Raw genomic sequence first — 14930 nt, forward strand, 5'->3', positions numbered from 1 at the left:
GGAATTCAAGAGGGGCCTGGATGTATTTCTGGAGCGTAATATTATTACAGGCTATAGCTACTAGAGAGGGGTCGTTGATCCAGGGGGTTATTCTGATTGCCTGATTGGAGTCGGGAAGTAATTTTTTATTCCCCTAAAGTGGGGAAAATTAGCTTCTACCTCTCAGGGTTTTTTTTTTGTTTTTTTTTGCCTTCCTCTGGATCAACTTGCAGAATAGGCCGAACTGGATGGACAAATGTCTTTTTTCGGCCTTATGTACTATGTTACTATTAGTGCCCCCCAGCATTATTATTGCTCCCATTAGCACCCCCAGAAATAGCCCCATTGGTGCCCCCCAGAATACTGCCCCATGTAATATTAAAGCCCCCATTAGTGCACCCCAGAATGAATAATGCCTCCAAGAATTAAAAATGCCCCCCCATTAGTGCACCACAGTAAGAATAACTCACCTACTCCATTTATTGCTGACTGACAAAGCTGAGGACAGGACATGCGCTCCAGCATGATGACTTCTCGCAGGTCCTGTACTCCAGTCAGCAGGTCCACTAAAATATCGGCCTTGCTGGCGAGATACTGGCCGGGTGGCAACCCTAGCCATTAGAGAACTAGGGAAATGAGGAAAGACTTTTTTTTGCCTAAAACCTGCTTAGCTTATGTATATATATTGCTGACTATCAGATTTACAGTGGTATATATTTTTTTTTTCGTTTTTACATAACCTCGGACAACCCCAAATGGCTCCTATAAAAGCCTACAACTTGTCCTTCAAAGCTCTCACATGATCTATTTACATGATCCTCTACAACTAGAGGAAAGGTTTCTACATTAACTTAGAAGAGGGTTCTTTACAGTAAGAGCAGTGAGACTATGGACCTCTCTGCCAGAGGAGGTAGTGATGGTGAGCTCATTAAAAATTCAAGAGGATCCTGGATGTATTTGTTGAGTGTAGTAATATTCGTGCCAACACACGTTCAGGCTTTTTGATGCAGTTTGTGTGGATCATAAGATAAGTATTAAGGAAAGATACACCTTCTCCACTCTTGGTTTTGGCTTCAAAAACCACAAAAAAAAAAACTGAAGGCGTGTCAGCATCCTTATAGCTACTAGAATTCTGGAGAAGAGTCGTTGATCCAGGGAGTTAATTCTGATTGCCCGATTGGAGTCGGGAAGGAGTTTTTTTCCCATAAATTAGGGAAAATTGGCTTCTAGCTCAGTTTTGTTTTGCGTTCCTCTAGATAACTGCCTTTTTTTCAGCCATACAAACCATGTTACTACTTAAGGCCCCACGCTGTCATAGCAGTCGATCGGAGCCCTGCAATTTCGACACAGGGGGCTTCGATCAAAGGGAGCCCCCTCCCTGTTTAAACCTCACAGATGCTGTTGTGGCTATTGACAGTAGCATTCAAGAAAGTAAACGTCAGGGATTGGCATCATTATTCAGCGTGGTCACGGTTGGCGGGTGTCAGCTTTATTATGCAGCCAATACCCATCATGTATGGATGCTCCATATATCCCATGTACATATATGGCAGTATGCGTAAACTGGTTAAAAGAACCAGTCACCATATTTACAGTATATAAACAGTTTATACGAGCTAAATAATTGTTGCCTCCCTGTGTATGTTTTTTTTTTTTTTTTAATCTGCCTGCCACCTCTAATCTCTTGAGATATGTCCCTCTAAACTTTCAATGGAGGTGGCAGGTTTCTACCCTGCACTCTCAAATTATCATGGACAGTATCAGAGTGGCCGGATAGAAATTGATCTTCCAAGATATAGCAAGTCTTGCAAGACCACACTGTATACCAACTATAGATAGGTCGTCTTCTCATTCAGGCTCCTCTGTGTGGCAGTGGTGAAGTCTTACTCCAGTTTGAATGCGATGTCCCTGCTGACGTTAATATACAATGTGGTCTTGCAAGATTTGCTATACCCTGCAGAAAAAACAAACAAAAAACGCAATTAGACTTACCGGTAATTCCGTTTCCTTGAATCCACCATGACGGCCCACATTGAGATTGACCCTTGACCTCTGTAGGGGCAGGAACACAGAGAGTTTAAGAACCCCCCACCCCTCCACCTCCTCAGTGCTTTACAATTACTCGAAAGGTGGAACAAAAGGTAAAAGGATATTGATTCATACCCTTAAACTCCTATTAATCATATATATATATATATATATATATATATATATATATATATATATATATATATATATATATATATATATATATATATATATTTTTTTTTTTTTTTTGGGAAGGGGAATAGTATGGGCCGTCATGGTGGATTCAAGGAAACGGAATTACCGGTAAGTCTAATTGCGGTTTTTCCATTTCATCCACCATGATGGCCCACATTGAGACATATCAGATAACTAAGTGGGTGGGGATATCGCCTGTAAAACCCTCCGGCCGAAAAGAGCTTCATTCGAGTCCGGAAGATTAAGACGATAATGTCTTACAAAAGTATTAGCGCTTGACCAGGTTGCGGCTTTACAGATCTGGTCCAGCGAGACCCCTCCTTTCTCGGCCCAAGAGGAGGCAGTGGCCCTAGTAGAGTAGGCCTTAACATTACCAGGACTGGGCTTGTTCTGAATCCTGTAACAGCATTCAATGGTGGATCTGATCCATCTGGCTATGGAAGACCTGGCTAACTTCTTTCCCTTATTTCTTCCTGAAAACTGAATAAGGAGATTGTTATCAACCCTGAAATCCCTGGTAGAATCCAGGTAATGGATAACTATGTTCCTAACATCTAGGAGATGTAACTTATCGCTAGACCCTGTATGCTCGGATTTAGGGATAGAGGGTAGGAAGATCTCCTGTTCTCGATGAAAAGATCAGACTACTTTAGGGAGAAAACCTGGATCGAGAGTTAGACGGATGTGATCTTTGCTGATCTGGAGGTAGGGCTCTCTACAAGAAAGGGCCTGGATCTCTCCAATACGTCTGGCTGAGGTGATTGCAATCAAAAAGGCAGTCTTTAGGGAAAGGTGTTTTAAAGAGATATCCGACAATGGTACAAATGGAGGTTTTGTTAGGCCTTTTAGGACGATGTTAAGATCCCAAGTAGGAGCTCTGGATCTCAGAGAGGGTCTCAATCTTGAAACCGCTCTGAAGAACCTCCTGATCCATCTGTGATTGGCTAGGCTGCAGTCGTAGAAGGAGCTGAGGGCAGAAATTTGTACCTTCAGAGTACTAGGTCTCAGGCCTAACTCCAGGCCGCACTGTAGAAAGTCTAAAATACTATTGATGGGAGGAAGGGAGGTGTCTGGGCGCTCAACTCCTAACCAAGAACAGTATTTCTTCCAGATCTTAAGGTAGATGGAGGAAGTCACCCTTTTCCTACTAGCCCTCAGAGTAAGTATCACCTTTTCCGAAAGACCCCTGCTTCTTAACGTCTCGCTCTCAGGATCCAGGCTGACAGCTTGAATATACCTGGGTCTGGATGAAGAAGAGGGCCCTGGACTAGAATGTCCCTCTGGAAGGGTATCTCCCACGGATCCTCTAGCGATAGCTGTTTTAGAGTGGAGAACCAACTCCTCTTTGGCCATAGAGGGGCTATTAGGATGAGAGTAGTTGGTTCCCCTAGGAGCTTCTGGACAACCCGAGGTAGTAGAGGTATTGGGGGAAAGGCGTAGGCTAGTTTCCATTTCCACTGAATGGACAGGGCATCGATTGCCCATAGTCTGTCTCCTGGGTTTAGGGAGCAGAAGCATTCTACCTGCGTATTTCTTCTGGAGGCGAATAAGTCTACCTCCGGACGGCCCCATCTTTCTGAGATCTTCTGGAAGATATTCCTGTTCAGAGACCATTCTCCTGGATCTATTATCTCTGCTCCTGTATTTTCGCAGCCCCTTAGGTGGCTGGCAGAAAGAGATAAAGCGTTCTCTTCTGCCCAGGAGAAGATTCTTCTTGCTATCGCACCCAGAGGCCGTGACCTTGTCCCTCCTTGGTGTCGCAGATAAGCCACCGTTGTGGTATTGTCGGACATTATTCTTAGGTGCCGCCCTTTTAAAAGACACTCTCCTTTTAATGCTTCCAGGACTGCGTACAGCTCTCTGTAGTTGGAGGATCTGTCTCTTATCTCGGTTGGCCAGGTACCCTGCAGAAGATGATCTCCTATCTTTGCTCCCCAGCCTCCGAGGCTTGCGTCCGTGATTACTTGAACGGCCGGATGGTTCTGCCACTGTAGGCCTCCGAGCAGTCTTCTTTTTACTTTCCACCAATCCAAATCTGTTTTCACGGCCTGTGGGATCCGGGAAATCTTGTCTGAACTCACTTGCTTTCCGTCCCAAATACTTAAGATCCAACTCTGGATCACCCTTGTGTGGCTTTGGCACCATGCAACCGAGGGAATGCAGGCGGTTAGGCTTCCGAGGAGACTCATGGCCTTTCTGATGGAGCAATTGCGGGCCCTCTGGAACGTTCAGATTTTTCCTGTCAGCGCAGTAGCCTTGTCCTGAGGGAGGAAGGTCTTCAACAGGGGATGAGTCCAATTCCACACCCAGGAACCTTATTCTCCTGGATGGGATTAGGGTGGATTTTTTTACATTTATGATCCAGCCGAGATTTTTTAAGAATTCCGAGAATCTTTGGGTTGCCAGAAGGTTTTCGGATTCTGTCTTGCCCAGAATTAAGTCGTCGAGATATGGGATGATTTTAATTCCTTCCTGACGAAGGTAGGCCACCATCTCTACCACGACTTTTGTGAAGACCCTGGGAGCCGAGAAAATACCGAAAGGGAGGGCGACATATTGGAAGTGATGGATCAACCTGTCCGGTCCCCTTAGAGCGAATCTTAGATATTTCTGGGAGAGACGATGGATAGGGACATGGTAGTAAGCGTCCTTTAGATCGATTGACGACATAAACGCCCCTTTCTGGATCAGAGGGATTGTGAATGGGATGGTTTCCATTCTGAACCTCCTGTATAGAATAGACCTGTTTAGGGGTTTTAGGTTTATTATAGTGCGAAAGGATTGGTCTAGTTTTTTTTTTACTAAGAGGCTTGAATAAAACCCTCTCCTTTCCTCTGGGATAGGGACCTTTTGAATTACCCCTAGATCTAAGAGGTCCTGGACGCCCTGCCAAATTTTCGGAAGTTCTGATTTGCGCTGAGTTGAGATGCAGAATCTTCTTGGGGGGACTGATGTGAATTCTATCTTGTAACCCTGAGAGATTACATTTAGAACCCAGGGATTTGAGGTTACCCGTTTCCAGGAAGATAGAAAACCCATCAGTCGCCCCCCTACCCTGGCGTCATTGCTGTTTATTTTGTCTATTCTGGGGATTGAGGATGAAGCCAAAAATGCTGTGGCGGAGCGGAGAAGAGGGAGAGAATCCCTGATCTCTTCTCTTGGAGTCTTGTTTTTTAGATGTTCGTCCAGTTCTCCTAGCCATATATACACATCGCCCTGGCGACGGAGGTAGCAGCAATATTAGTTTTTACCCCGGACATAGCCGACTCCCAGGAGCCCACACCCGATTTTTTAGGAGCCCACACCCGATAAAAACTACTTAAGTTAAATCCTTATTAGAATGTCTGGCTGGGTAACTTGGCTGTACCCCCTCTGTGCTCAGAGTGGAACACCATGCTTCTTCATATTTTTGGATACTTGAATATACAAACCAGATCAGATATTCTAGTATATAAAAAGCCTGACCTACTGACAGAAAACCAAATTATACCCAGCACTAGTGCTAGGAGATTGTCGCTTCATGCACAAAGAACCAAAACAGTGAATTTTGTCCATTATAGCCACGTTTATTGGTGCAGCTGTCGGGATGAACAGTACACAAGACATTATTTAATCCGCCCCCATCCCCCTGCTGGAAATCAGAAAACAGTTTATCACATTTGTATATAATGGAAACATACTGCATTTGCTACACAATTAAGGAGACAAGAGGAGGGAATAACATACCCAGTATCCCTCACCCACCTAGGAAGTAAGGCACTTCACATCTGATTTAACAATGGGAAGAAATATTATCATAATGGTAAAAAAACTGGTGCACAAAAAGGTGTATAAACCAACAACTAGTGGTAAAACGTCCATCCTGAGGTGTCTTTGTGGAACTTCTGAAAGACAAGTTATAAAGGGCCTCCTTCTTCAGGATAGGGCCTGTTGCACACAACACTGAGAAGACAAACTGTCAATACAGGCATAGGGCTACATGGTGTCACGTGTCACAAAGTTCACACATGTTGGGAGTTGCAGGCCATCTTATCCACTATGGAGCCCTAGCCATATAGTACTGCATGTAAATAATTCAGTAATCATTTGGCCCATACAAGTAGCACAAACCCATAGGGTTTAGGACAGATTTATAGTTCATCTCTGGAGTGGCGCAGAACAAAGCTTTGTAATGTGTCCAGGTCTCTGGCTCCTTCATGTTCACCAATTTTTTCCCCAGCACGGAAAAGCAATAAAGATGGATATCCACGTACCTGTTAAAGAAAGAAAATCAAGTACAATTAAAGGAGGTATTCCCATCTTAATGATCATATTTTATTTAATTATATAACCCCCAGGGAACATTTGGCTAAATATATTGCTTTAAAAAAACCCAAAAATAAATAAAAAAATACTGTTCGCTTTATATTTGAAGTCTCCAATTCGATTGTTTATTTTCGCTGCCCATGGATTCGGCCACTGCTCGCCTGCCGCATCCAGGGGCCGCGCTTGTGCAGAAGAACTCCAGGGATCCAGTGGCCGGCCTCCCTTGCAAGCACAAACGAGCACGGCTCTGGGTGACCGCGCATGCGCAGATCTACATTCCTTTGTGCCGCGCATTCCATTCTAAACGTGGCACAAATAATTATAGATCAGCGCATCGGCCGCCCGAACAGTTCAGGAGCTGTCCGGGCTTTTCAGAGTTTCAGTGAATGGTGGGGAGATCAGGGCTGTGCTGCTGTGTATAACTCTGCCGGCCTCCCCACCCCCTTCAATTTCAGGATGGTCAGCAATACCATACTGTGTGGCACATTATACCACCCCAATAGAGCCAAATACCACAGTCTATTACAAAACACTGCCAGCAGCACAAAATACAACCCTAAAAACCTTCCACTGGCCGGCCATAAAAAGGTCTATAGCCAATCCGTGCCTGGCGGCTACTTCAGTTCCTTTGTCTTTGAAGCGGCAAATAAAGTCCCCAGGCCTGCCTGCAGTGTATCCCCATCAGGATGCGCTCCTCTGGCGCAGCCTGCTGGACAACTGTCAGTATAGTGCTAACAGTAGAATACAGGGTACAGAGTATTAAAGCAGCAGGGGGGGGGGGGGGGGGGAGAATAAAAACACACACACACACAGCGATCAAAAAGGGTTATGGGTTTTCTGTGATATAGCAGAGGTCCGACAACCAGGACCTCCACTGATCCACTGAGAAGGCACCGGCCGCGGCCTTCTCAGCTCACCAAGCACCGCCCCATTCACTTCAATGAGTTGCACCTAGGCCATGTGACTGATGAATGTGACGTCGCATGGCCTAGTGAAAGCTGAGAGAAGGCCGCGACACTACTGTGAGCGCCAGTTTCTTCACAAACAGCTGATCGGCGGGGGTCCCAAGTGTCAGACCCCCTATCAATAAAGATATTGATGACCTATCCAGATGATTGGTCATCACTAAAAATTTGGGAAATCTCTTAACAAAAGTTAATCAGCAAGTTGTGTACCCCAAAATGGTGCCATTAAAACTTCACTGACAAAAAAATTAAATAAAAAAAAAGTTAAAAGATGTCCCAAAACAGGGATGAATGGAGCAGCTATGCACATCATTGACCAATCACTACATTCACGTCAAGAGCACAGAGCTCTAGCTCGAACCCTGGTGGCCTATTTGAATAAGGAAAAATTGCATCTACCAGAACAATCTTAAAGGGATTCTGTCACCAGGTTTGACCCCTGTCAGCTAAACATATGCTGATGTTCAGGTAGTCTTCACGATTCCTAATGTGGGCTTATAAATGTCATCTGTGGGCTTATTTAGCTAAAAAACAGCTATTACCAACCTGTCAAACAAATAAGGTGCCCAAGGGGATGTTAATGGATGCAAGGTGCCGGCCGCACACGCCGCCGTTCGTGCCCAGTGCCGCCTTTCCAGACTTCTGCGCCGCCTCCTAATCCTCTGTGCCGCCTCTCGCTCTCCCTTCCTCCCCCCTCCTTCTGCTATAAAATCTCGCGCTTGCGCACAGGGCTCTGCCTGATGCGCCCGCGCGGACTTCTCCATTTGGCTTCTTACAGCAAAGTGCGCATGCGCTTCGCTCAACCCCTGTATGCGCGAGATCTTACAGCAGGAGGGGGAGGGAGAGCGAGAGGCGGCACAGAGGATTAGGAGGCGGCGCAGAAGTCTGGAAAGGCGGCGCTGGGCACGAACGGCGGCGGGTATGGCTGGCACCTTGCATCCATTAACATCCCCTTGGGCACCTTATTTGTTTGACTGACAGGTTAGTAGGTTAGTAATAGCCGTTTTTTAGCTAAATAAGCCCACAGATGACATTTATAAGGCCACATTAGGAATCGTGAAGACGCCCTGAACATCAGCATATGTTTAGCTGACAGGGGTAAAACTTGGTGACAGAATCCCTTTAACTCTTGATAGTCCTTTGTGAGTAAACAGGCTGAACTCCTAGCTGACCGAGTTTGTGTATTAGGGAAGGTAAAATGTATATCAGTATTCTCTACTAACATCACTAAGAGTTCACACTTCAGTTATGAGCCAAATCCAGGTGCGGATCAAAAACACAGAATAGGTGCAAATCTTTACATAACACCTGATCTCAGAGTAGGCTTCACAATAACCAAAGGGTGAACTTGGACTAGCAGAGGAATGGCTGCACTGGATGTTCAACTCAAAATGAAGAGGGCTGTAAGGGTTTTCTACCTGCGCATGTAAATAAGATCTTAACCACCTATAAGTCCCCTTTCACACGGGCGAGTATTCCGTGCGGGTGCAATGCGTGATGTGAACGCATTGCACCCGCACTGAATCCTGACCCATTCATTTCTATGGGGCTGTGCAGACGAGCGGTGATTTTCACGCATCACTTGTACGTTGCGTGAAAATCGCAGCACGCTCCTCTTTGTGCGTTTTTCACGTAACGCAAGCCCCATAGAAATTAATGGGGTTGCATGAAAATCGCAAGCAAGTGCAGATGCGGTGCGATTTTCACGCACGGTTGCTAGGTGACGATCGGGATGGGGACCCGATCATTATTATTTCCCCTTATAACATGGCTATAAGGGAAAATAATAGCATTCTGAATACAGAATGCATGGTAAAATAGGGCTGGAGGGGTTAATTTTTTTTTAAACTCACCTTAATCCACTTGTTCGCACAGCCGGCATCTCTTCTGTCTTCATCTGTGAGCAATAGGACCTTTGATGACGTCATGTGATGGTGGTGATGGACCATGTGATGAACGCAGTGACGTCTTCAAAAGGTCCTATTGCTCACAGATGAAGATAGAAAAGAAGCCGCGCTGCGCGAACAAGTGGATTAAGGTGAGTAAATTTATTTTTGATTTTTTTTTTAACCCCTCCAGCCCTATTTTACCATGCATTCTGTATTCAGAATGCTATTATTTTCCCTTATAACCATGTTATAAGGGGAAATAATACAATCTACACTACAACTAACCTAAACCTGAACTTCTGTGAAGTTCGGGTCTGGGTACCACAGTCAATTTTTTATCACGCACGTGCAAAACACATTGCACCCGCGCGATAAAAACTGAACATCGGAACGCAATCGCAGTCAAAACTGACTGCAATTGCGTTCCTACTCGCGCGGGTTTGCCGCAATGCACCGGGACGCATCCGGACACGCTCGTCTGCAAGGGGCCTAACTGTTTTTCCTGAGTCCAGCTCGGGTAGTGGGAAAAGTAGCCAACTGTGGCAGGGGGAGGGCTGCTTTAGATGCGGATGTCTCCTGAATGGTAGCAGCTAGAAACCTGCAACTGGTCTTGTTTTAAACATGGCATTCTAGCTCACACAAGACCAAAATGACAGCTAAAGGCCAAGCAACAGAGGAGAAATCACTGTTAAAAAACGAGTGGGGAATAATTGCGGGCAAAACCTGCATTTACTTTCAGCTGCTTTCACAGCATCCCGATTTCTATTAGTGATATCTTCCCCTGTTTGAAGATATTGCTGTCATTCTGGTATTTACTGTCTGAAAGCTGGAAATGACAGCTTTCGAACAATACAAAGTTCATATCGCTAGCTGGTACCAATATATACCCCAAAATGGTTCCTAAAAAGCCTACAACTAAGGCTACTTTTACACTTGCGTTTCGGGCTGGTCAGTCATGGATCTGCAAAAACGGATCCGTTACAATACAACCGCATGCATCCGGCATGAACGGATCTGTTTGTATTATCTGTAACATAGCCAAGACGGATCCGTCTTGAACTCCATTGAAAGTCAATGGGAGACCGATCCGTTTTCCATTGTGCCAGAGAAAACGGCTCAGGATCGTCAAGCGGGCAGCAAAACGCTACAAGCAGCGTTTTGGTGTCCGCCTCCAGAGCGGAATGGAGACTGATCGGAGGCAAACTGATGCATTCTGAGTGGATCCTTTTCTATTCAGAATGCATTAGGGCAAAACTGATCCGTTTTGGACGGCTTGTGAGAGCCCATGATGGATCTCAAACGGAAAGCCAAAACGCGAGTGTGAAAGTAGCCTGATCCCGCAAAATAAAAAAAAAATTGAAGTAAAAAAGTTATGACTGCTAGAACACAAAAGGGGGAAAATATTATTGGTTCTTGAGGCTAAAATTAATGAAGTCACTAAAGGGTTAAAAAAAAAAAATGCAATAGTGTCCCCTGAGTTGTGCGCCAACAAGATTTACTTCAGACCCACAAATTTTTTTGGGGGCTTTTCCCAATTTTAACGCGACTTAAAATGAGGTTAATGGAGTTATCCAAGACTATAAAAAATGTCCCCCATATGCCCTGGCCACTCACACTACATATACTTACCCAGCACACTGCTCCTAGTCCCCACACTGCCACTGCTGCTTCTCCCCATGTGCGGATGAAAACAGTGGCAGTGCGGAGAGCCAGGTAAGTACAGTTACAAGAAAAAGTATGTGAACCCTTTGGAATGATATGGATTTCTGCACAAATTGGTCATAAAATGTGATCTGATGTTCATCTAAGTCACAACAATAGACAATCACAGTCTGCTTAAACTAATAAACACACAAAGAATTAAATGTTACCTTGTTTTTATTGAACACACCATGTAAACATTCACAGTGCAGGTGGAAAGAGTATGTGAACCCTTGGATTTAATAACTGGTTAAACCTCCTTTGGCAGTAATAACTTCAACCAAACGTTTCCTGTAGTTGCAGATCAGACGTGCACAACAGTCAGGAGTAATTCTTGACCATTCCTCTTTACAGAACAGTTTCAGTTCAGCAATATTCTTGGGATGTCTGGTGTGAATCGCTTTCTTGAGGTCATGCCACAGCATCTCAATCGGGTTGAGGTCAGGACTCTGACTTGGCCACTCCAGAAGGCGTATTTTCTTCTGTTTAAGCCATTCTGTTGTTGATTTACTTCTATGCTTTGGGTCGTTGTCCTGTTGCAACACCCATCTTCTGTTGAGCTTCAGCTGGTGGACAGATGGCCTTAAGTTCTCCTGCAAAATATCTTGATAAACTTGGGAATTAATTTTTCCTTCGATGATAGCAATCCATCCAGGCCCTGATGCAGCAAAGCAGCCCCAAACCATGATGCCCCCACCACCATACTTCACAGTTGGGATGAGGTTTTGATGTTGGTGTGCTGTGCCTCTTTCTCCACACATAGTGTTGTGCGTTTCTTCCAAACAACTCAACTTTGGTTTCATCTGTCCACAGAATATTTTGCCAGTACTGCTGTGGAACATCCAGGTGCTCTTGTGCAAACTGTAAACGTGCAGCAATGTTTTTTTTGGACAGCAGTGGCTTTCTCTGTGGTATCCTCCCATGAAATCCATTCTTGTTTAGTGTTTTATGTATCGTAGATTCGCTAACAGGGATGTTAGCATATGCCAGAGACTTTTGTAAGTCTTTAGCTGACACTCTAGGATTCTTCTTCACCTCATTGAGCAGTCTGCGCTGTGCTCTTGCAGTCATCTTTACAGGACAGCCACTCCTAGGGAGAGTAGCAGCAGTGCTTTCTCCATTTATAGACAATTTGTCTTACCGTGGACTGATGAACAGCAAGGCTTTTGGAGATACTTTTATAACCCTTTCCAGCTTTATGCACATCAACAATTCTTAATCGTAGGTCTTCTGAGAGCTCTTTTGTGCGAGGCATCATTCACATCAGGCAATGCTTCTTGTGAAAAGCAAACCCAGAACTGGTGTGTGTTTTTTATAGGGCAGCTGTAACCAACACCTCCAATCTCATTGATTGGACACCAGTTGGCTGACACCTCACTCCAATTAGCCCTTGGAGAGGTCATTAGTCTAGGGGTTCACATACTTTTTCCGCCTGCACTGTTAATGTTTACATGGTGTGTTCAATAAAAACATGGTAACAGTTAATTCTTTGTGTGTTATTAGTTTAAGCAGCCTGTGATTGTCTATTGTTGTGACTTAGATGAAGATCAGATCACATTTCATGACCAATTTGTGCAGAAATCCATATCATTCCAAAGGGTTCACATACTTTTTCTTTCAACTGTATATTCACTGAATGGCCCGGGCATATGAGAGAGATTTTTACAGTCTTGGATAATCCCTTTAAGAATTGTAAAATTTTAAAGAACTAAAGTTGAAGCTGCACAAAATTGTATTACTCAAATAACAATTGCTAGTATTAAAGAGAGTAGTGTTGCAACTTCATGATTTTCTAACATTGATGGGATGCGACTAATGTGCTGACTGTCAATTCATTTCCATGAGAGATCTGAGCAACTTTTCAATATTTTTAATGATCTCTGAGGAGGTGATGGCTTGCAGAGAGGCTTCTCAGAACACTGTTCAAGATGCTTAAAGGATATGAATAATAACGCGAGACCAGATATTAGCATCTTCTCCCCACAATGCTGCCAACAGCAGAAAAATCAGAGAGACCTCCAGTAATTGGAGGTGTGGGAATCTTAAAACATAACTTTTACTAATAGTCGTTAAAATATTTCAACACCATAGAGACATGCAACAATTATAGAACACTTGTGTGCTGTGCGCCAATTGGCTACAACATTACTGAATACGTCACCAGGCAGGTTGGGACCATGGGATACAACCTGGGGGAGGAAAAAAAATAAGTAAAAAAAAATAAAAAAATTGAACAATCTCACTAATCCAGACGCGATGGGTGGTTGCTTCGGATGTAGATCGTACAAAGGCCCCTAGGTTGCCATCAGTACCAGCTCCGATGCGTGATCAATGTACCGCCAAGCAGAAGATAGGAGTTCTCCAATGCATCATATATGCGAGGCAGGGTAGCTCTTGAATTTCTATGCAGAGGTGGCAGCAGGAACAGCTCTCCCTAAATTACCGGGGAAGGGTGCTGAGACAACCCTACCTACTTATGCAGAGCACCCGCCCCAAAAGGGGCGACCCCGCCCGGATACCTGTCTCTAGACTCGGGCAGAATCCCTAGTGCACCCTAGAAAGAAGTTCCCGACGTGTTACGTTTCGTTGCAGTAACTCATCAGGGGATACGTCTAGGTTAGAAAAGTCGAGTACACTACCCCCTTCGCAGTCGGGCTCCACCCCCACAGAGTTAATCTCGGGCCCCCAGGTTGTCAATCTGTCAGCCCGTCCATTGAGCAAGATTGAAACCCAGGTTCTCGAGCTGGGTCTCTTTGTGCCTACACCGAATTTTGATAGGTTCAACCTGATGAAGGATTTGAACCTATTCATTCGTAAGCTTCGGTGGCACAAACATTTTCAGCACCAGGAGAGAAAACAGTGTCGTGAACTAGGGATACCAATAGAGATTTAACCGGATATTCGTCTCTTGTATGCCCTTGAATAAGAAACACATTGTAGTGAGGGAACAGGACCATTCACTGGCCTAAAAGTAAAAAGTAGCAGGATGCCACCCCAGACAGGAGAGGTCTCATATAGTGATGTCTTTTTAGACCTGGTAACTAAACAGATCGAGGGGATGTGACTCCAACCCTCTGTACCCAATTGTGATCCTGCCATGAAGGCCGCTATTGCAGACTTGGAGAACGACAAGTCATTGGTGATCAAACCGTCGGATAAGGGCGGCATTACGGTCATCATGTATTTGGATTAATACCGTACTATGTGCGAGTCCCTACTGAGGGATGGTGACACATATCAGGTACTTAGTCAAGATTCTAGTCAAAGATTTAGGAGTGAACTTAAGGGTATTTTGGAAGAGGCCAAACTATCCGAGGTCATCACACAAGATGAATTTGACTTCCTCCTACAGATACATCCACGTATGTCGACATTTTACAGTCTTCCGAAACTACACAATGGTGTCTTGCCTCTTAAGGGCAGACCCATTGTGATAATCTATGTCAGAATCTGGGCGTCTGTTAATCGGATACTGGCCCCTTTCGTGTCGGCCTTACCCTCTTATATGCGGGACACGACTGATTTGTTGAGATGTATTGAGGGGGTACATGTGGATGAGGGTAGCTGGCTCTGCTCGATTGATGTGGAAGCATTGTATTAGTTTACCCTAACTCACAACATCTTCTCCTTCAACAACAAATTGTACCACCAGCTCAGGGGCACCACGATGGGGAGTCCATGTGCCCCATCGTATGCCAATTTGTTCCTGGGCTGGTGGGAGGAGTCTTTGGTGTTTACGGAGGACAGGGGGCATGTCAGTCACCCTATAGGGCTATGGGCACTGTATATTGATGACATTTTTATCATCTGGAACGGACCTAAACCAGCTTTTGAGTCCTTTGTTCAGGGGTTGAATCATAATCAGATT

General features: G+C 44.8%; 1 protein-coding gene across 1 annotated transcript in view; it reads right to left on the reverse strand.

Moving 5' to 3' along the window:
• Positions 1–5747: 5747 nt before the first annotated feature.
• TXNDC5 (thioredoxin domain containing 5) overlaps positions 5748–14930 on the reverse strand; it is a 37708-nt gene continuing 28525 nt past the window's right edge. Inside the window, exon 10 of the mRNA XM_040432106.1 lies at positions 5748–6455. Within this exon, the coding sequence (XP_040288040.1) occupies positions 6333–6455 (123 nt within the window). The 3' untranslated portion in view covers positions 5748–6332. The remainder of the gene's footprint in view (positions 6456–14930) is intronic.

This window comes from Bufo bufo, chromosome 5 (assembly GCF_905171765.1).
Source record: "Bufo bufo chromosome 5, aBufBuf1.1, whole genome shotgun sequence".
Lineage (NCBI taxonomy): Eukaryota > Metazoa > Chordata > Amphibia > Anura > Bufonidae > Bufo > Bufo bufo.